At 38.1% G+C, this 24,278-nt stretch overlaps 1 protein-coding gene across 2 annotated transcripts in view; it reads right to left on the bottom strand.

The window, feature by feature from the left end:
* The window catches only part of inpp4b (inositol polyphosphate-4-phosphatase type II B), a 170,936-nt gene that overhangs the window by 142,977 nt on the left and 3,681 nt on the right, over positions 1-24,278 (bottom strand). For both annotated transcript variants that reach the window (XM_042484477.2, XM_088075915.1), the window contains exons 2-3: positions 18,307-18,351; positions 182-300 (exon numbers count right to left, since the gene is read on the bottom strand). In XM_042484477.2, coding sequence (XP_042340411.1) covers positions 182-300; positions 18,307-18,351 — 164 coding nt within the window. The remainder of the gene's footprint in view (positions 1-181; positions 301-18,306; positions 18,352-24,278) is intronic.

Here is a 24,278-nt window from a genome sequence, read left to right as displayed (position 1 = left end):
GGAAAAGGAGGGCAGACAGAGATGGAGAGAACATCAACCAAGACCCAGTGACCCAGAGACACGGCAAAACAACAAACATCAAAGGTCATAGAAAGGATGGTGCATATGTGTGTCTGCACAGGTGTGTGTGTGTGTGTGTGTGTGTGTGTGTGTGTGTGTGTGTGTGTATGTGCGGCCTTACCTCCACTATCTCTGTGCAGGCATGAGAGACGAGGTGCTGCTTGTGGGGATCTATGACAGCCACCTGGACCAAAGCATTGGGCTTCCTGTCTCTGCCTGAGGCCACCAGATCATTACAGGCTACAGGGAGGGAGAGAGGTAGGGAGAGACAGTGGAGGAAGAAGAGGAGAAGAGGAAAAGGGGAGGATGAGAATTAAGATGAGAGGATATAATCCTACATGGAAACATGCATAAGTGACACAAATCACATGACACTTGGTTGCAAATTGAGAATGTGACAATAAATGAGAGAGAAATGTGATAAATAAACATAAGCAGAAAAAAAAGACAAACAGCTACGGTAGAGGATTTATAAATATCTCCTGTCAGATTAGATGTCACATGTCAAGGTGCTAAAGAGCTGCATCACCACAAAGGAACAAAGGAGTTAAAACAGCACTTCTCTGAAGCCTCTCTTCAAAACCAATAAAACTTTGAGGAAATAAATAAAATATATAAACACTGAGATATTAAATTGTTGCCTCTGTAGTTGATTAAAATGGCAGTAGAGTTTTCCTCTGGCAGTGACATATCAGTTTTATTAGGGCTTTCATTTTCCATTTTCAACAACAACAGCAGCTCGTCACTCAGCCCCGCCAGCTTTCAAGGACAGGAAAGACTTTGCATCCCACAATTCCTTCATAGGAAACCAACGTTTCCTGGTTACGAATAGAAACTCGCCCTAACAAGGTAACACTGGTGAATCCCATCACTGCTAAACTGAATTAGAAGTGTAGTTGATTTTGATTGAGTCAAAAAGCAACAGTTTGATTTTCCTGAACCTTGCACAAGAAAAAAAAAAATCTAAAAATCTAATGTGGTTTAGTTTTTAAGACGTGACTCTTCTATTCTCATCTGCTTCAAATCAAAGTCCTATAAAAACATCAGACCTGATACCCAGTGAACTGCACCATATGTCTCAGAATTTATGCATTAATGAACATTTGTATACACTTGAGTACTGTAATGACAAATTTGTGTTCAGTAACCTCCTTGGATATTGTCCAAGAGCTGCATTTTATCTACCCACACAATTCTGGCACGTAAACAACAACTGATCTGCTTGCAATGCCTGGTCAGTTTTGCACATTACTCTGCAAAAAAAAGAAAGTCTAGATAATATCATTCAATGGGTGAAATTCCATTTAAAAAACAGCAAGATAGGATGAGGAATGATAAGACTATTGATCTGCAGCGGGGAAATTCAGCTGTTGCAGCAGCAAACAGCCGCAAAGACAAAAATAAGTAAACCTAAAGAGAGAAGTAAACAATGGCATAAAAAACAAGATAAAATTAAATGAGATACAACTAGTATAAGAGTAGAAGCACAAATATGAACTATAGAAGAGCAAATAAAGTGGCACCTTCTAAATAATGGACTGTGAGTCTGGTATTGTGTAAATAGCATAAACCAGAGTAATATACCGTGATTAAAGTTGTAATTTGTAGCATTTAATAAAATATTTTTTTGTCATATCGGCTGAAACTGTCTTTACATCCTCAAAGTATTACATGAGACAGATATCTGTGAAAAAATCATGTTCCTTTCCCTCCTTGTATTACTTCTAACGGCACTGACCTGAATGTACTGTGCTGGATAACCAAGCCGAGGTATCTGTCAACGCTGGCAGCCCTGATCAAATATTAATCAAGATTCTGTGACTGTTTTGCCTTTTTCTCACCTAAACTATTTTTTTAGATACATATATTAGTTTACTGTGTACTGTAAAGTAAGAAAGTTTGCGACCTGACCGTTGGGCGGTGCTTAGTTTTGACTCCACTGTTTTCATCATGGCAGTTGGGTCACAAACTTCCTCATTTTACAGCTAAAAAGTAAAATAAAACAGTCATGGTCCAAAAGTGGGTTGTAGGTCCATTCTGAGTGGACGGCAAGTGACCTGCGACCATGTCAAGTTTGCAGAAAACATTTTATGTTGAAACACAATGAATTTCCAGCACATAGCTTTTATTTTCACGTGCAGTTTCGTGTAGTAGAGTTAGAGTTTTTTTTTTTCAAGAACAGTTACTATTTGCCGTGTTCTTGGTTTTATTTGGCCTATTAGCATGCTGTGCCTTTGTACTAGTCTTGAAACAATAATAAGAACTTTTTAGGCTGCAGTTTCCACTGGGAATTTGAAAATCCAACAATAATTTCTGTTTTTCCAATTTCTGTTTGTGATAAATGGTGTCCTTTCATCGATCTTTATTTTGGTTGACTTTGGTTTGGAAAGCAAGTTTTGTTCAAAAGTTAACAAAATAAAAAAAGTTTTTAGAGAAAAATCACCAACATCTTTTTAAAGACAAAAGTTTTAAAAAATTATCCAAAACTCCAAAAAAAAAAAAAATGTAACTGAAAAAAACAGAACATATTAGGAGGCATTTTTTTCCTACAGAGGTCCAGGCTAAAACTCAAATGTCATCAATTCCTAGAAAGGCTCCTGGTTTTAACTAATTGTACTTTATTCTTGCAATGTTTTATTTCATTGTGTTCTAAGCCCACATTTTTTATATTTTGTCAAATAAAATTGAATATGTGGTAATTTCTCATGCACAGACTTTGAACTAATAACTAAGGAGAAATCTGGACCCAGTAGCGGGACCAGCTAGAAACTACTACTAAACAAAAATATCCTTCTGAAAAAAAATATAGAAAAGAAATTTGAAATGCAGAAAGTGAATTATAGGCTGATCTGTGTGTTGTCAATCAAATCGTATTTAGCTGTTCTATACAAATAAAAGACTATTAGTAATTTTTTCCCAAACAAAGTTTAAGAATTCAAACAGGCTTCTGAAGGACATTCAAGGTGACAGCGATGTTCACGTGACATACAAGCCCAAGTTAGCCCTTCGCGCTAATGCCTGCTCAGTACGCTAACAAGGGATCGGACATGTGCAATAATAATTTTTGCCACTACACTATATATAAAACAAAAGCGAGAGACAGTATTGTACTGAGTTGCTGTGAGCTGTGAATTCAATTTTAGACATAGGCCAAAAGATAACTTGATCTCTGAGCCTGACTAGGCAAAACCTCTCTTCCTCCAGTCACCCTGACTCTGGCTCTGCAGCGGTATCAGAGAGCAACGGAAAAGCGAAGAGGGTTCCATCAGCGGCTCCATCTCAGAACCAAATCGCCCCCGGAGGTACACTTCAAGACTGCTCTACTTGATGAATCTCGGTCAACTAAGGATTCTTTGACTGATGATTCTAATCTTTTGAGGGGGCAACCATGAAAAAAACATTTTGGTTCTTATTTGATCAGCACTGCCTAGTTGAACTGTTTGACCACACTTCACGGGCAGTGAACGATAAGACTGACAACTGCATTAGACACACCTCTGCTCTGATTGGTTGTTAAAACAGAATATTACATGTTGAATGCCATAGTAAAAGTACAGTACAATAAAGTGAAGTATGTATATAAAATAATAATCTGAAAAGGCAGAAGCTTGCTTTGTTGTGTGCAGTTCCATCTTCTTGGTCTTGATTTTAATGTTTAAACAACTGAACAGCAACTGGAGATGAAAAGGGGTCTGGTGGGAGCCATTTTAAAAGGAATGAAGAGCAAGAATAAAGTTGCAGAGAGGAATGAAAGGTTCAGTGGCAGGGCATCAAAAAAATGTAGACCTTTCTTTCACATGTTTAGAGGTGGTGTATCCGACTCTCTCTTATGTGTTAGGTAAAGAGATAAGAAAAACTACGCAGTGAAGTGTTTGTTTCCCAGTGTGCACATGGAGAAACTAATCATTTCAAATTTTGCAAGATGTACAAAGACACATACAGTATACAGCATGCAGCTGCCTTTGTATACACACACATTCCCAAACCCGGTGATATTTAGCTATTCTAAATCGAAAAAGACGGAACCAGAAGGTTTTTAGCAGTGCTTGAATGCTGATTGTACTGTCAAGGTGACTGTCCTTGGATTTTTTTAACAGCAGCATCACAAATAAAGCAGGGATTTAATGAGCATTTGTCACACAGTCTTCTGCAAGAAAGCAGAGGAAAAAAGGTGATGATTTCAGCATACAATATTCAAACCTTTTTAAAATCTTTGATTTTATTATTCCTTTTCAACCTATCTAATGCGAAACTGAATACATTTCATCAAATATAGAGGAGAAACATCGTCGAAGGTTGGCTGAGTGTTAGGTATTCAGAAAGCTTCAATTAAAGAGAGTTTAGTCATTCATAAAACATACTGATAACTGTATGAGATTTTGTTGTTTCTAAAAGAACGACTATTGTAAAAGAGAATCTTAAAATAAACTTCATTCAATTTAATGCATTCATTATAATAAAATATTTAGTATCTTGATATTTTTTGGAGTTTTGACTTTTGATCATCTACTCCATATGATTCATAATATTGTCTTTCAACAGCAGTCTAAATTACAATCTCCAGTAATAATTAACAAAGTAGCCATAGCAATAATAAGTAAACCTTACATGACATTAACACTGACTTAAATGGACTAAACGCCATACTAATTGGATGACAATTACCACAGAGATTTCTTTGCTGCTTTTATATCATAAAGTAATGCATGTTGAAGTGTCTTGATATGACACAAAACCTAAATTTTTGGAGAAAAGGTCAGTCAGTTATATCAGGAAAAACTTCATCTCACTATAAGTGACCATTCACTGAGTTACTGTTGCTACATCTGTTGGTGAGCCACAAAATGACAATTTGTATAACAATTAGTTGTGCAGCAAAACAGCAAACATATGGATTTTTTGAGTGATTGGGGACCATGTTTAATAACAGAAAATCAAAAATAGGCATGTTTTCCGTGGTTAATTTTGCTTTCGATAGGCAAACGCCCATTAACTGGTAACTGAACTGTTAATATATATATAAAAAAAGACATAAGAGAGACCTTTCCTAGCCCCCCCAAGGTCGCCCCGGTGAGTAAGCAGCTCCAGCTGCAAAACCTGTTTAGCATTGTTGACTATTTTAGCATCACTAGCTGTGCTGACAATGCTAATGGTGCTAGCCAGCATTGATAACAATAAAAATAACAACAACAACAGTGCTAAAGGGGTTTTCAATATTTAGCTGCTTGCTCAACAGGTCGACCTGGAGGGAGACTGTAGGGTGTGCACAGTGTTTCCATAGCAACACTGTTGGGTCAGGACAGCGTTACTAGCGGTAACTACTGAATGAGCAGCTCTGCTATCAGAGTCCGCTGGTAGAGCTGAACAATAAACTGAACAACAGCAAAATAAACTGATAGACCAATGCGTCAAAAATATGTGCAGCGGTAAACCGTTTAGATCCCTAATCAAAACATCTGTTAACTAAATCTCAAACAACTTGTGCAATGTAATCCAAGTCTTAAATATTAATTCGCTGCTCAGTACTTCCAAAACACATGCATGAACATGTGCTCCTCATCTGTCCTTACCCAAGCACTCATAACAGAGTGGATCAGGAATTAAACGAGTTAGCATTGTAGCCCTCCCGCTTCCCTCCTTTTGAAGTCAAGGTTTTTTTTGAACGGGTTTTTAGTTTGTCTTAGTTAGTCTGTCACAAGACTTTCACATTTTGTTCTACAACATAAAATACATCAGTAAATACACCACACAGGAGTTTGAAACTTTTATGTTTCTTAAAAAACGCAGTTGCTAAAAGTGACTAAAAGAGACTACATGACATCATCATGCTGAAGATGGTTTTACAGCCTCGTTGTGTTAAGAGATGTCAAGTCATGCAACCGTAGTGCAATTTGTTATTTATTTTTTTTAAAATTTTTACATCTGGCAATTACATTTAGGCTTCAAAAATCCTAAAAACAGTGTTCATTTGTGAAGATTATCTTGCTGAACAAAACATTGAGTATCATAAACGTTTGTTTGCTGCATGGGTTTTTTGACGAGGGAACCAGGGCAATGCCAGCTTTTGCACTGGCATCAGAAAAACATCATTGCTGGAGCACTCCATGATCTGCTTTCAAATCTTGCCTGAAGAAAAATCTTATATATAATTGTATATAATCCGTATATAATCCTCTCTTTTCCCTAAACCTGTGCAGTAGCTCGTTTCCAGTATATTATCAAAAAAAAAAAACAGGAACATATCACAAAAAATAAAAAATTCTGTGAGGTATGCTGTATCTTTTTCCAGTAGGTGCATAAAGATCATACAGATAAAGTGTCTTTACATCATCACATAAGATCCTGAATGATGATCGATGAAGTAAACAAATACTTTGGTTTTAAAACTGGACAAACATCGAACACACACTAACAAGTCAAGAGGTCATTAGTGGATATGAAACTGACCTTGTAGTGACTGAATAACTATTGGTGAGAATCTAAACAAGAATCTGAAAATACTAAGATTGCACTGAAAAAAAATCCATCTATTCCATTCAAACCATCTGACATCAGTTCTGAAAAAGGCTTTTGACTGCATTATATTAAACTAAATTGCTAACTCCTCCAATTCTCTGGGATATGTCTTGTCATGAAACTCTCTTGAGGGTTTCAAAATGCATCTCATTTTGCAATATTAAATTGAGAAGCTCTTTGTTAAAGCCATTAACAACTCCATCTCTACTTCCTTGAGCTGACACACTTAGTCGCAGTTTCGTCTGTGAATTGGTAGAAGAGTCCGGGAGTAGAGAGCACCATCACAGCGGGGGGCATTGAGCGAATCTTGAAGGGAGTAACTTTAAATGGACTTCAGTGCATGCAGCTATTACAAGGGACATCTAGAAACATGCATTACTGATGCTGTTCTGCTACTAATATAAAAATAGAGGAATGATGTGGGAATAAACCCATTTGTTAAACAGACTGTAGTTTAGATATATAAAGATTTACACATTTTACGGATTTATTGCCTTTAGAAACAGTTTTTACAGCAAGAATAAAAAGTACACCATACATTTCTCATACTGTAAAGACCATGATCTATTAGATTTGACAAAGAGAGTTTCTGTAACAAGATTAAAACCCCCTGGATAATTTCAATATTGGCCGTCTAATCTGTATGAACACCAAGGCTATAATGCAGCATGACTGCACCTTGTAAGACTAAGAACTAGAGTCCTCAGAACTGGGATTAAGAAGTATTGATATACAGCTCATGTTTTCCCACAAAACCCATGGAGGTAATCAAAGAGAATAAATGAAACACGGATAAAGTTGACGTGATCTGGGGTGTCAATTTCAGTAAGTGTGTGGTTGCATGTTCAGCATGTTTAGATTAGCTGCAATGAACCCACTGATGACTGTTTTTGTAGATTTGCAATTCCCATTTCCTGTCAGTGCCTGTGTGCATGTCCAAGGGTGGTCATACAGTGTACAAACACTGAGTTGTAGGGTGCAACTGCTTTTTTCAGTGTTTTTGCCAGTTTAAATGCTCGGATCCATTTGTTTTTGAAGAGGAAGAGACCTCTGCAGATAATTCAGCTCCCAGTAAAAACCTCCTGAACAATGAACAATACAGGAATTCTAACTGGGAGAAGTTTCAGCTGGTTACAATCTGCAATCTTCAACACGAGATGCCACTAAATCCCCTACACACTGTTCCTTTAAGCTGGGCAGACACTGTATGTTTCTTTTAATCACTCACACAGTACACCCCCTACGACTACTATGTACACAGTGTACAGATCAATCGCCCGGTCAAAGTAAGGGTGCTTACACAAAGTTTTATTCAAACGTGATAGCTGCCTCCACAAAAGATAAAGGCAACTTCACTTTGAACAAAAAGAAAGAAGAAAAAAAGGCAAATGTGGACCACATGTGGCTGGACAGATGCACACAATACAGTCTGTTTTAGCAGCAACGTTCAGTTATATTTTCCTCGCAGCATAATAAAGGCAATGGTTAACCACAACATGTAAAATGCCTTTCCAATAATATCAAATGATCTCAGTACAGCTTGTAATGAACATTCTGAAATAAGGCGAGGAAAAGATGACCTTGGAATAGCTCATACTGCAAGCTGACCATAATTTCTCAAATGCTAGATGTCCAAATTGATGTTAAAATCAGGCTCCATCCGTGCAGTGTGTGCCAAGCTTGAAAGACTGACTTGAGGATAAAAGATGGCAGCAAAAATGCTTACGATTGGTGATGGTACGGATGACAGTAACATTTAGAGCCTCTGATTCTCTTAGCAGTTGTTATTGGGAAAAGGCTACAAGACAGAAGAGTAGAATATCTTGCAGTGCAGCAGAGCTTGTGCATGTACTATCTCTTAGGGGCTCTTCTGATTCCTCATTCCCTTTCTCTCTTTAAGATCCTGGTGCCGGGTCCTTTGGCCTCACATTAAAGGAGGTCTCACATTTGCTTATGCAGGATGGAGGCTGAAGCAGAGGAGTTTTGTGTGCAGGCACGAACCAGAACTAAGCCTTGAGAAAGACCTTCATAGGCACAAATATTCATAACAAGCATCTGTGTGCCTGTGATAGAGGGCCCATTGTGTTAACACTGTAGGTGCAAAGGTTGTGTAATTGTGTATGCACCCATAGACATACTGAACATATTGTCTTCACACATACAATTGAAGCATATGTTATATGCATTGCCACACTCTATGGGAACTGTATCAGCAAATGCAAGGTTACAGGATGTCAGGAACCTACTGTCTTACTGTGAGCAGATCTATAGCTCTCTCAGATTCACAAAGTCTGATGTTGCAAGTAATGCACAACTTGGAAAGGGCAGTATAAATGCCTATCCATATCTATTTTGGGGCATATTTCAGTAACATGGACAGAGAATGGAAGTCTAATTATCATTAGTTAAATTGTTCTTCACAGAAAATCAAGAAATGCATTAAATTACATGCTAATTTCTAGTGCATAATTAAGTCATGTTCCAAACAGGACAAAAAGGCAAATTTGGCACAGAAAATGCATTGCTGTTTAAAAGTACTATGGTGCAACCATGCAGCCTGACTTTAGTCTTCGGTAAGGATCCATTCATTACTGTAAAAAAACACACCTACAAATACTGACAACATTCGTACAGGCTGATGGGAACTTATCTGAAGCAGCTGGGCAAAATGTTTTTAACACACTGTTTAAAGTCACAGAGGAACAAACAAGCTTACTTCCTGACACTGATGTTCACTGACAGCATATTATGGCTCATCAATTGATATTTGCTTTGGTTTTATTTTACTTAAATGCAAAGAAGCTTGCCTCTGATTATTCTTACAAGTGATGGTGATTAGTCTAGCTACGTAAAACAAGCATCACACATTACGCATTCCAAAATCAGGTGCGACGAGGATTAGCTGCAAGCTTGTGCGGCAGTGTAGGAGTGTCCTTTAAATGGCTCATTTGTGGGGTAGCTGAAGGTTGAGATCAGCTTTTGAAAGCCAATCTCCCCATCTCAGTGACTCAGTAACTTTTCCCAGTAAGTTTCTGTTGGCTTAAAAGATCTGCAGAGTTTAAAAAAAAAATCAATGTTGTAGTATCTTTTCTGCCACAAAAGACACCCTTGTGCACACAAACAAACAAGGTGTTTTCCTTTGTAGAATAGTACAAACAAGCTGTTAATGCATACGTTATTTCTTTACTCATTGTAATACTAACTGTTAGCAGGGGAGTCTGTTACTTGTTTCGGTGGACGGTAGCCATCTTTCTGGTCTGATCACTGGTTAACTGATTCACTGCAGGGTGATGTCAGGTAGCGTTTCTCCAGAAGTTGAATCTGTTTCAACGTTTCACCTCAGGCCACTGCAGGTTTTTTTCTCTGCCTCAACACTGCAGCCTAGACGCAGTCAAATGAATGGGAGGAGTGGCTTTTTCCGCTGCAATGCTGGCTTTGATGCATATTTAACATGATCACAAACACACACAAAAAACCAAATGTAAATACTCAAAACATGCTAAAGTAATAAGTGATTATTATCTAACAAGGTAAGATTGCTTTAGCTTAAATGATCAATTTTAAGGCAATACAAACAAACTTTGCTTCTCATTTCTGTTTTTTAACCTAATTCCAAGGTAAAAAAAAAAAAAAAAGCATGCCTTGACTGCCTATGACACACAAATATAATCACTGGAGGCCACAAAGATTTCCAAAGAGCTCAATCGATGACACGATCGATGATCTGATGAAACAGACTGAAGGGAAAAACCTTTCAGTCTGTTTCATCAGATCATCACCTCTTCATCCAATTTGTTGCTCCCCCTCACTCTCTAAATTCTCCATTCTCTGTTTTTTGGACACGATCATAACCTTTTTCCCCTTTTTACACACAAGAGGGGATACTGCAGATAAGTCACTGATGGTCGCCATCAGTCACCTCTGGGGACGTATATTTGACTGGCCTGAGGGATCTTCTCTACCCTGCTGCACAGTTAACCACAGCCAGACTGGTGATTGAAATGGGACTGGGTGCCCAACCATGCATCACAGGACTGGCTCTCTTACAGGGATATGACACTTCAACTGACCCTCTAAGGTCAGAGCTATTATGATGCTGGGTGGGGGTGGCAGGAAAGGGAAATAAAAAGGGCGACAGAGGGAATGGACGAGGGAGTCCCTTAGAGAGACATTTTCAGTTTGAGGAAGGAAGCCTGAGCGAGAGGGAAGATAATGGGGGAGTGACATGGACGGAGGAAAGATGAGTTTGGTCTATTAAAGTGAGAGATTCAAATAATGGATTGAGTGTAAGACAGAGTGCCTTAAAGAACATTATATTTGTAGATTTTTGGTAATTTACTTGTGAATCACCTGCCTTGGCATAGGTGAGAATTAATTCAACAATGACGTGACTTGCAATTTCAGTCAAGCGAATCAACTACCAAAGTATACTGAGACTGATTCCTAAATTACCATAACAATCAAGCAATTGGAGTAATAATGTTTGCCGATCCTTGGAGGCTTCAATTACTATGCTGTATTTATTTTGTGTGATTGGAGTATGCTGAGCTCTTTCAAGATGAATTTGCTGGAAATGAGTTTTAATGCAGTGGGCCTCTGAGACCTCACAATGAATCTAAATTCCATTTAATCGTGAGGGGAGCCCTGGGAGTTACCACAGGAGACAGGAATATATGCTCATCTCCAAAAGACGCTTATTCATCATGATAATTATTTCAACGCTTCAATTAATTTGACAACATTATTCGCATGTGCCACCATTTGCACACCTGTTTGCCGGTGGGTCTTGGGAAAGCTGAGGGAAAATAGGAGCTGTCGTGTTGTGATAAATAGTCCTTCACCTGCTGCACAGCATCGCTGATCACTCATGTAAATTTATAAGATATTGACAAGCATATGATGTACTTTAATATAATGCCTGTAATTTGTCGTTTCATTTGGGAATGGAGCCTCAAGAAGGAAAGGAGCCGTGTATAATTCAAAGTGCATTTGTCAAGCTGACATTCACAGCAAGTTTGCATCTGTTACTTCTGATATTTATGCAAAAGATAAAGGGAAAAGCTTTTTTTGTTTGAATACTGACAATATATTTTTAAACCTTCTGTCTTGTAACACTCCAGCTCAAATACTGCTGAAGAGTGTTAAAAAATTCACTTTGAAATAAAAAAAAAAAATCTTTTCAAAGCTCCGCTGTGCCACTACTGTAAAGAACCAAGACCATTACTTGAAAAAGAACAAAAGACTTCTGCATAAGTCTTTGTAGGAATAAAGAGTCCACTTTGGCTTTAACTGTGGTTAATCACTGCACAGAATTGACCTGATATTCAGCATTTCATGTCCATCAGTTACACAGACACTTTGATAAAAGAACGGAAAACTTGAAAGAAAGGACAAGTGTGCAAAATATTTAAAATTACAATACAATATGCATTAGTGTATTAATGTGCATAAGTGTATATTCATTGTCAACACACTTGTATGAGACACTATTGAGGTTAATTTGATTCATACATTGTTCCCCCTCCCCAGCTCTCACATTATTAATGTTCCATACTGGAGTACACTTCCATCATCAACCTGGTATTTTGTTCCGGCTATTAAGTGAAAATGTAAAAAATGTAAAAAAGAACTCCAACTACTTGATCCTAAGCCTGTAAAATTGAGTCAACCTTCGCATTAAGCCTGCTATTGTTTATATTTTGGAGATAATGTCTAGAACAACCCTTTCTTTCCGCCTGCTACTCACTAGGGTTGGGTAATGTTTACATTTGAACTGACACTGGTACCTGTAATTCAGTAATAGTACACAACAGTTCCTTTTTCCTTTTTGACCTTATTTTCTCTGTAATAATAAAAATATAATTTCTGAACAAACTGCAGGGCTGAAGTAGCAATTCTGCTTATCTGCTTTTTTTCTAATGACACATACAGGTAATCTTTTGTCTCTGTCTGTCTGCTTGTGTGTGTGTGTGTGTGTGTTTGTGTATATGGGTGTCTGCTCGTCTAACAGTGACGCTAGGCCATTACTAAAATAATACAGAAAACACAATACGACCAGATTCCAATAATCAATACAATAGACCAGGGTGGCCCTAGAGCTTCATGGCCAGCTCTCCAGCTTCTGAGCGCTGTCTGAGGGTACAGCTCCAAGCTTTGGAGCACGTCATGGTACTTTCACCTCCTGTCTAAACCTAATGTTTTCACCCAGATGTGCTTTCAGGTGAACTGGACTCTGTGGTCAAGTGCACTTGGATCTGTGCCCGGGTTCTTCATGTGAAAGTCTCTTTAACATCATTCACTTTTCCAGTACATCTGAATGTTATTTAGAGTTCAAATTTTGAGGGAGACGGAGAGGATTTTGCCTCTCCAAAATCAGACCTTTGTTTCCCTGAAAGCAGTCTAAGAGCAGGTTCTGAAAGTGAAATGGTGCTTGGTCATAACAAGACAAATAATTAACTGTTAGTTTCATTTCTTCCAATCAAAAGTCTGATGTCAGAAATATAAATGAAATAACTTTCCCACAAACTGTCTCCACTAAGGCACAAGAGTCAGCATTTTAAATTGGTTGGTATTCAAAGTGGCAGAATGTGCACATTTAAATTTCACCGGTGAGTTTGTTTGTTTATATCTTACATTTGGGGAAGAGGAGATTTTTAACATCAGATTTTTATGACACAGTGTCAAAACACACACCAACACACACAAATCCCTTCATTATTTTTGGTTTGAAAAATGAGCCCTAAGCTACAATAGTGAAATCCAGCAAGTGATGAGCCTGACCACAGTATTCTATTATATCTGTGCAGAAGTGAGGAGAAATGTTTTCCCAGCCTGTGTTACTAGTCTCAGCATGCAAAATTAACTTTTTTATCCATCAACCAAATGGCTAGTGAATATTCAAACTCTACAAGGCACATAATAGATTACCATTGTTTTTTTGACTGATGAGTGAAGCAAATCTAGTCACTTGCATATCTTAACAGCATATGGTTCGTGGATGGTGCATATTTTTTACACTATGCTAGGAGACTTTCTATAAATTGCTATTAACTAACAGCTGCAAACTAATGTGTAATATTACTTCCATCTGGTCAGAGATGCAGGACTCTGAAATGGAGAAGAGTTCGCTTAAGTAGGAGTTTTGTACCCTTGGCAGCCATGGACAATCTGCCTTGATGTCAATTTTCACACTCAAGATCAGTTCTTTATTCTTATCATATGCACAACAATTACAATTACATAAAACAGCTGTTGGCAATGAAGATCTTAGGCCCACAACTGAATATACATATCTATGTATCTATCTATCTATCGATACATCAGTTGATATAAATTTGGTCCACTGTTGCTGTGTGTGTATCTTTTTCTGTGTCATGTCTTTGAAAACAAACATTCCTCTGACGCAACAAATATAAATCAATTAATAACTGGTCATACTGTGGAACTTTAATCAATCACTTTAAATTCATCTGGCTAATTTAAGGTATGTCACTGGCTGCAGCAAAGACCAGAATAAGTGCACGTGTTTATGAATTTGTTTTTTATTTTTTTATTGTTTTTTGTCATGCTATCTTAACTTTCTTGCCTCCTCTCTCCTTGACCTGGAAATCATTCTCCTACCACTTTTAAGGAGGATCATCCAGTCCATTTAATGCACCTTGAGGAGACAAGAAGCAAGGAGAGAGGAGCATTCTGGGGCGGCTCAGAGTGAGGAAACACAGGCGTATCCTAAGTTGGAGCCTTTTATCAAGTGGCGGGATATATTAATGCTGCACCTCTATATGTAGTGCAGTAACTGACCCGAGGTTCAGACATACATTCAGAATTGATTGTCCATGGATGAGGTTCTTTTCATAGTACAGCCTCCGTCAGTAATGGGTAGGCTGGGAGGTGAGCTTACCGTCCTTCTATCACCGACACTGGGTGAAAGTGAAACTAAAGATACTGCTGGGTCTGGAGTGAATGTCTGTTGAATATCCAACTTAAAACTAACTTCACTTTGATGAGGCGGCTGCAGCAGGCTTGACAGCAGTGTTTTCGACTGGACTAGAATTTGGAATAAGACATTGGAGCATGCACAGTCGGTGTAGTTGCTATGCCTACAGTCCTTGTGTTCCCAAAAAATAGGCTCTTGCATACATTAACACTGGACCCTTGCAGACATGGGTGGATGACTACATTTATGTCACATGGAACAAAAGCAAACCCTTATGGACATGCGGGCGCAGATACTATGAAATGGCCTTTACTGTAGCCTAAGACTGATGCTATGGAACCAAAGATTTCTCATATGGCAGCTTCGGCTCCATCCACGCGGCTCTTTCTCACATCCTGCTGGGAGGAGGGAGGAGGGAAGCAAGGACACGCTTCAGCATAATGAAAAACACCCTTTGCCTCCTTAAATGTCACATAAGGAGGCAAGACACACACTTTCAAACCCTACACCCTCAATTTTTTTACAGCATTTCTATTAAATACTTTAAATCTAGAGCCCAGGTTGAAATGACGCTTTATTAAGTTTGCTATTTTCACAGGCTGAGTGATGCTCCCTGTGACGAGTAACTGGATCTTTATGCTTAAAAATCACTGGGATTCCCCTTTTATCATTGGCAACAAGAGCAGCCTTTTTCTCCTAAATGACATGTTTGTCTTCAATGATGCAATTAAATGTTAATTAGCTCCAAAGTTACTTGTGAAAGTTAGGCACCACTCCTATACACACACACAAACACAAGGACATATGCACACAGTTAATAATCAATAGTTACTCCTTAGGCTCATTTCCCTGTTGGTACAGAGTTTTAAAAGGCACTACAAAAAGAAAACACTGTACATTTCACCTTTCTTCATATTACTGCACTGGCTTCCAGTACACGCTGCAGTTTAAGTTCTTTTGCTAAATTACTGGACAGCCGTCCTACACAATGTGCGATCAACATGCTCAAAAGCTACAGATCATCTGCACTTCTTGAGTCATCTGATATACTGAGGGTCGATTGAAAGTGAAGCTGCCCTTGGTTTTTGTTCTTTTAGTTGCTCAAGTAACCTTCCTGAAGACTTAAGATTTTTCTCTTTCAAAAGCAGCCTCAAAATATATATAAAAATATTATTATTTTTCTGTTGTCTTTAAATAATTACTACTGTCTCTTAGAGTCTGTATAGTTTGTGTGGGCTGCCAGATTCAGGTTTGTATTCTTTCCTGTCTGCTTGTGAATGATCCTTTATGTTTTCTTTTCTCTCTAATTTTCATTACACTACACTGAGTTACCTCTTCTATAAGTAATGTGTTTCAGTGGTTAAACTTACCGTATTTCATGAAATTAAATATATGTTCCCTGTGTTAATCCTGGTTTACTGTATTAAATGATCATTTATCTTGTGTCATATGCCAAACATAGGTTAAAAAATCAGTATTAGATTGCAAAAGTATGAACTTTTCCACATCCCCTAGTTGGTACTCCTGCTGCACAAAACTGTAGAGCTTTTTCTGAAACAGCTACAGTACACATTTGTTATGTTGTAGAACTTTTTAACAGTATCGTTGCATTTTTTTTGTAAATTTTTCTATTCTATTTTTAAGTACCTGAGTGTCACAGCACATTGCCTTATTTTTATTTCCTCTAGTGAAAACCTACATGGCAATAAAACCTTTTTTTTCAGATTTTTACATCAAAATCCCCGACTTTTCTCTTTCTGTAAAACCGTTTCAAATGTTTGCTGACACATCCTGCACTCAGGAGTGTTCAGAAAAGTTCATCTAATTGTTTGTGAGTTGTAGCAAGCTAACGAGTAATATGGGGAGAGATAGGAGGAGATATGCGTTTGGATATCAGTGGGAAAAACCTTCATTTTCAAACAATGTGACTAAGGTCTAATTCATCTCCATCTTGTCGTCATCCTCCTGATTTCACGATGAGGAGGTTGTATGTTGAGCTGACAGCCTGCTCAGCAGCAGACTCCCCTGTTGCTCTGTATCACACTAAACACTTCACCCACCCACTTTTTAGCGGACCAATGAAATGCACAGGATTTAATTCAAATCCCTCTCGTAACTGCAGAATGCTCAAAAGTTCAGTTTCAGTTTCACAAGGACTCTAAATTTAGCTCACATCGCTCTAGCCTGACTATTGCTACCGCAGGGCAGCTGGCAAGCTAGCACCTGCTGAGCACACATAGAGGCTCGGGGATTGTGATTGACTGTAGGATGAATGCTTAGTTTCAATTCTTAATAATCACTTTAGCACCATTTCATTTCTCATTCAAAAAAGAATCCATTACACATGTCAAGTATTTATACATGGCCCCCCCCCCCCCGCAGAGCTTAAAAGTAATTCAACTTTTCAACATTTCTTTTATCGAGATCAATAAATGATAGAAATAAAATATGCACATATCTTACAAAAAAAAAAAAAAATCTAGAAATTAAACACTGTCATTGAGGGTTTGACAGATGTACTGTACATTGAGCACACATCAGCACACATTCAACCAGGGCAATTAAAAAGGGACATGGCATTTCTCCGTGCCAGCTGTCAGCTGTAGTTTCTGGCATGACAGATAATTTACATTCAAATTGTTTTTCTATTCAAGTGCAAAACCTCAACCTACAATATAATTTCAGTAGAAATGTGAATAAATTGAACATTTAGAAACCAAAGGAATCATTACAAAGGCTTTAGTGGGGGTTTTTTAAGAATATATTTGTGCGTCTGTATCGACTATGTGTGCACATACACGCCCAGCTGTGTGCACGTTTTCACAATTATGACCCTCCCATTGAGCTCCACACACTCTATATAAATGAACTCTGATTACATGTCTTTATGGCTCACTGTAATTTTGCCCTCTATGTAATGATGTAATGGCAATGGGGCTATCAGGGGTATTCATGAGGTATCAAAGTGGAGTTGCAGTTTAAACACATTGAAAACAGTTTTCATGGACGCACACTAAGCACTGTCCAGGCTTGGAGGTCATCAAGTGACACCAGGGTGGATACATTGGCGGATTCGTTATCTTTCCTGAGATGAAGTAGAAATTGTAGCCACATTCCTGGAATATCTGTATTCAGTCGTTCTTTGTTTATTGTGAACGCAACAGTGGGGAGGCTTTGTTGCATTTGCCTCAAAAGACACAAACAATGGAGCCGAGACAGATACCGTCTTTGAAGCTGTCAGTCTCTTCTGTCAGAGACCATAGGAATAATATTTCTGTTTGGATTTTCACTTTAGGAAACTTGACCTGAGCCACAATGAATTGTCTAGAAATAGAATTCCAGCATCTCAGTCGCATGAAAAATGAATGAGGCCATCTCCACGAAAAGTTCAAAAGGACCCTCTCGACATTTTGTCTAATGTTTTTTCTATGCCTCTTTCTGAGTTGTCCCTTCTAACCACACTCGGGGTGTGTGTTTGTGTCAGAATGAGAAAAGATTAAGGATGTCTGTAGATATGCCACTAATTCTGACTGACTTCTGCATTAGTGTTACTGTCAGCATGTGATTGTGTGTTGGTGTGTGTTTACAGCAGTCACATTTGAATTTATTTTGGCCAAGAGGGCTGATAGGCCATAAAACCTTGCTGTGTTGAGAGATGTTTGACATTTGACAAGTGTGCAACCATGCAAGCTAGTCCATGTGTCCTTTATCTAATATGCTTACAAGGATGTCAGGAAAGTGTGGAAATATTCTCCGAATAACCCTTGTTTGACAGAGTAAACACGGGGACTTACCAAGGCTGAACTCCACCTGAGGCAGCTTGGGTGTTAGAATAACACCTGAGAGACAGAGAGAGAAAGAAAGATAGTTGGAGTTGAGCCAAAAGTAGAAAGAGTGGGAGATAAAAGTTAACATTAGAACAATGGAAAAAACAGACATTAAAACACATTGAAAATGAATCAGAACATTGACTATTAAAGATAGACTTCAATGAGGTTTAAAGGGTCTCTATGCAAAATTCAGAGCGTATGACTTGTCAGGATACAGTTCTTAATATGGAAGTTGCTGAGCCTATGACTAGCAGCTAACAGTGACTAACTCAGTACAGTTCAATTCAAGAAGGCTTTGTTGGCATGACCATAATCAAACAGTATTGCCAAAGCACATTTTAACGGCTATTTTTTAACATGGAACAGTACAGAGAAAGAACAACTATCTCAACAACGTTATCTAGCTGAACATACCGACAGATATCAGCAACAATATTTGAATAAAATAAAATAAATAATGATAATAATACAAACAGGCCTATTAAAAAAAATGAATAATAAAACTCCATAAAACAATATATAGCTACATAAACAGTGCTAAACAATGGAAACTGTGCTAAGAGATCTAACGTTGTTGAGCAGGGGGGAACCAGAGGGGCGGGATTGTGCTTCGGCAACGATGCCATCGCAATATCAGCGGTAACTGCTGTATGAGGCAGTGCAGAGAGGACAGTTAGCTAGCCAGTGGGATACACAAATGCACTGACATGCACATGTGGCAGGACCATCTTACCACAACAAAGCACAGAGTAGACACACAGAGGTAGCATGACTCAGGATGCCAGTACTTCACTCTATCTTTACATAGCAAATAGTGGTTTGCTGCTATTTTAATGCTCTGAATGTCATATAAAGCTCTTAAACAATGTGGATCTCCCAATAATGATAACTTTAACTTTTTTTTACCCTAACAATTACTTTCATGATTAATCAGTTAATATAATGGTCTACAGAATGTCAGGAAAGTGGAAAATGTCTCAGAGTCAAAGCTGTCATTTTCAAATAATTTGTTTTTTACAGCATGGCCAGTCCGAAATGTTCAAAGACATTAAACAAAAATAACAGAAATTCCTCACATTTAGTAGGCAGTTAACTATAAATGTTTAGCATGTCTTAAAAAGGCAACCACCATGGTTGAAACATGAACCCAACATGGATGTGCCAAAAACTACAGTTTTTCTAACGGCCACTTAAGGCTGGATACAGAACAAAGTCAGTCCCATAAACCCCCATGTTAAAATGCTCACCTTTATTATTATTACAGCAGAAATAAACATATTTACAGCCTGGTACAAAACAAGTTTTGGGCCTCGACTGCTAATGTTAACATCCACAACAACTGTACAGGGGTTGAATTCTTTTTATAACTCACCTGTTTAAATGTCATGAAGGCTTACAGTTAGGCATAATTAAGGGCGTGACCAATTTGAGAGACAGGTGGGTGCTGTCCGCTGACAGTCTCTATCAGAGTGAAAATGTTGGTTGGGAAACCTAACCATGGTGTGACCACAAATACAAAGTATCTGCGTAGTTGTAGCTGTTGCTGTTGCTGTTGCTGTGTGTCTTCAATTCATAGAAGTTATTTATATGACTTTGGTCTCCTTAAAAAATCCTGCTCATGATTTGGGAATATTAAGACTTAAAAAGGACCTTCAAATATGTCAGATGTTTAGGTTTTTTTTTGGTAAGCACATTTTGTTGTAATAGTTTTAAGCCTGTTTCTTGCTAGCAAAAATTAGCATTGTAAAAGTTAATGAATTCTGTAAATGTACTGTGCAAACCATGCTAGCAGCTAGCCTTTGGGTTAATTCCACCCTCTCACCCAAATACAGTCACTTCTGGCTCTAAAAAAAAGAAAGAAGAAATTGCTACAGCAGAAATTACAAACTCAAGGCTTCAAAACAAAACTGCAGTCTACAAACCAATGGGTGACAACATGTTGGCTTTGTCCACTATTTTATACAGTCTATGGTTTACCTTCATGGATGAAAATTTTCATTACAATTGACTTTTTACCCCATTTTTCAGCACTTAAGAAGTGTCCCTCTATTTCAAATGAAAAGGGATAACCACATAATCCACACGCAGAATATTAAGCAGACAAAGGGGTGGAAATCGGATGCATTTTTAAGCAGTGTGGCACCACTGTGGAGACAAAAACTATGCACAACAACAAATCCTTAGAGATGGTTTTCTAAGACGCCAGAAGCATGACAGGATCCAAAAATGCCACAATGATAAGTCTAACTGTTCAATTTAGATTATGCAAAAACACTGCATTCTTTGAGAGTGTCAGGACAAGAGAATCTAGGTATCCATTGTCCTTGAGGGTTTATGCCACAATGATGAGTAGAGGACTGACTACTTGTATCATCTGGCGCCAACGCTGTCTCTCATTCATCACTCTCCCAGTCCGACACGCGACCATTCAAACACCAAACAGATGAAACACCTGCACGATGGTGCAACACATAGAGGGGCCCTAAACCACTTAATGCTGCTATCCTCTTCCTGGGGTGCTTGGACACAATTGGCCTCTCTAAGGCTCATCAACCCCACTAATGGGCCATGGATACTCGATGCTTACTGATGTATGGGAGCCACACCACTTTAGGTAATAGTCGTTTTATATAATGAGGATCCTTCGCTAAAAATGATTTACTTGTGTATTATAATTACTTCAGTCATCGTACTTTTTTGGCAGCTTTTATGTCAAGTTGGGTCAGTTTATTTCTAAAGCCTTTCATCACACTTCAAGGTCTTTGCGGAGGACAAGTCTACTTTGATCCAACTAAACAACAATCACACAACAAAATGATGCAATCTTCAAGTAAGAAATCGTGCGAGACAAGACTGCATGTTGGAAAGACACAAAGCTGACTATCCAGCAAAAACACAACAAACCACTGACCCTCTGTAAAGAGAGGGAACACCTGCCAGCAAAACATTATCAGAGCAAATATTTAAGAAACCTGAGGTGGGGCAAATTATCTGTATAATTAGCAGTTGTTCAGCATTCTTTTTTCCTGTGATCTTCCAACGATAAATTGAGTAATGTCACAGTATCAAGAACGTTGGTTTTCTTTAACCGTCAGGGAAAGTTCCAAGACAACGTCAGAGATTTCCATCTTGCGGGAATAAATGTGGAGCTTCATGATCACAGCAATGTTATGAATGTTTAGTGTGGAATATTATAAATTAAACATACCGTGGCAAACTCAATAATCTTTCTCCAGATTTACCTACAGCACCTTTAAATTCAAATGTAGAAGTTCAAGACTGTACTTTAATGAAAAAAGACTTTATTTTTTATTTGTTTTAAATATTTGCACCTCTAAAGGTAATTATCGCTCAACAATATAAAGCACATAATGAAGCTTTACTTGAGGAGTTCCTACATGTTATACAATAATGTTGAAAGGGAATGACTAAAAATGTTACTTTAATTATGCTGAAAATTACATATTTAAATTTTTTATCATCACTCTGAAAAACAGGATTTTACTGTTTCAGTTTCAAAAGAATTTATCACAAGTCGTTTGTAAATTAGTTAGACTTGATAAGTTTGGTCAAGTCAGTTTTATTTATAGAGCCCATTATCACAAAACATGGTTTGCCTCATACGACATCCCTCTGCCCTTAGACCCTCACATCACCCGAGGAAAAACTCAAAAACTCCCCAAAAAGAACCCTTGTAACGGGAAAAAAAAGAGGAAGAAACCTCAGGAGGAGCGGTGGAGGATAATGAGGGATCCCTCTTCCAGGACGGACAGACGAGCAATAGATGTCGTAAATAGCAAATGATGGGGGGGGGCCCAGCAATAATAGAAACAGATGCATGTCATATTACAATCATGGTAGGTGTGAAATTAGTAATTGCTTTTTATGATGATGTTAAGAGAGATGATGACAGTCTCATGCATATGTTGAAAGGGAGTTGTCCAAAGGCAAGATCACAGCATCGGCGCAACCAGGACCAGACCACAATCAGGGCGAGCAGGGGGCACAGTATCTGGTCTTGTTTAAATGGAGAGACTGAGTGTTAAAATCAAACCACGTCATCAGTAGTTTCCGTTCTTTTTCAGTATCCAAATAATGTTTCAAATTCTGACTACAATAGTTAATGTCATCATTAAACTAAAAAAAAACAACTAAAACTATGCTTTCTGTTCAGAGACTATATTTTTATTGTCTGCAGGAGGATTTAAAGATGCATTTAATTTTTGTCTTTGCCATTTCAGAGCACTATTGCAAGAATTGTATTTGTCATCATCTAGGTTTATGCCAATGTCAGGCTGTATTCTAGTTGGCCTTTCTAACTGTTTGTAGTTTCCCTTGTTTTCTTGTTTTCATGGCTCACCTTTGCTAGCATACATTTTAGATTTTCTTTGCATTAATTAAATTTTGTGTTGTTTTTTTGTGTGTGTATATGTTTTATTTATTTTTGAGTCACATATTTGGATGCTGTATTTTTGTTATATGTTGTCTGATTGTAACTTATTATCCTGCCTGTCTATCCTGACCAGGACACTCTTAAAAGAGATTTTTAATCTCAAGAGGTTTTTCTGGTAAAATAATAAAAAAAAAAACCTAATTGTCAGCATTTTTTTTTTCTTCTTTTACATATACTTGTCGGAATATTTTATTTAAATTTATACAAAAACTAACAAAAATGTGGGCATTGCTAATTAAAAGCACACTAAACTGTGGGAATCATTAGCATTAGCATTACTTGGTGCCCTCTTGAGACATATTTGCTTACTGAGACTGAGAAAATACCTAGCAATTAAAAAAAAACCAACCCAAACCCACCCACCCACACACACCCACACACACACACCTTCAAGCAGCGTGCATTGCATATCAAAATTCAGCGACTTTGTTGCCAAAATTTTAAATAAAATTTTAATTTGGCAGTGTTTATTTTTCTCAAGAGTCATTGAATTTAACCTGGCAGCTGCTTTCAGGATAGGCTTCATCTGAATAAACAGGCTTACGCAAACTTAACGCAATAGCTGTCATGCATACAAGCGCAGCAACAGTTAAATTAATCAAGTGCACATATAGTTGAAATACATAAGCTAGTTGACAGACACACATACATGCACACACACAGGGTTACACAAATAGGCCAATTACTCATGTAATTATACTTTCTGGTACTATCTGGTTTTTACATGACTCTCATCATAATCATACATTCCTCAGGGGTCATGTCTCTTCATGTTGTCACCACTAAGGCTTCCTTGTGAGCGCTGATGAAACTTTAATAAGCCTGGATGACATGTTGTGTAGTGGCAACAGAGAGCCCTTTAGCTAGGTGGGCTGAGACAGTGCCAGCTGTTGGGTCTTGTCTCTGGTGCCATCATAAGGGACTGTCACTTGAACATTCCAGTTACTTTGGAGGACTCCATCTGTGCTAGACACAAACTTATCCAATGTGGTAAAAAGCGGTGGAAAATATCTGTCGTTGCAGAATTAATTGAATACAGATAAGGAGTAAAGTTGAGTCTGGGTCTGATATGGGTTGGGGGTTACTGATCATGAGACATGCATGCATGGCAAAAAAAGCAACGAGATATAATTGATAGTGAAGCAGGGGGAGGACTGGAGTTAAAAAGATGTCTGAATTTCAGAGGACAGCCTGTGAGCGTGTCAAGTATTTATAGAACGATCACGCCAGCGACTTTGATGATAAGACAGGCAACACAGGTTATGCTGCATCTTTGAGGACGAATACATGACGTTTAATAGTGCGGCTCTGGAAAGTGTTGTTCACTGCGACTCGATATCTACAGTTATTAGAATCACGGACAAATTATGCGTACACAACCTGAGGACAGAACACCTGTTATGTACACTGTGACACCGCTCTTGTCTTTGAGCACTGAACACACTGCATGTCATTAACCTCTTGGTGAGAATCAGACTGACCA

Source organism: Plectropomus leopardus, chromosome 3 (genome assembly GCF_026936395.1).
Source record: "Plectropomus leopardus strain MGB_pleo_1.0 chromosome 3, ASM2693639v1, whole genome shotgun sequence".
In the NCBI taxonomy this organism is placed as follows: Eukaryota; Metazoa; Chordata; class Actinopteri; order Perciformes; family Serranidae; genus Plectropomus; species Plectropomus leopardus.
This window is presented reverse-complemented; position numbering and strand designations above follow the sequence as displayed.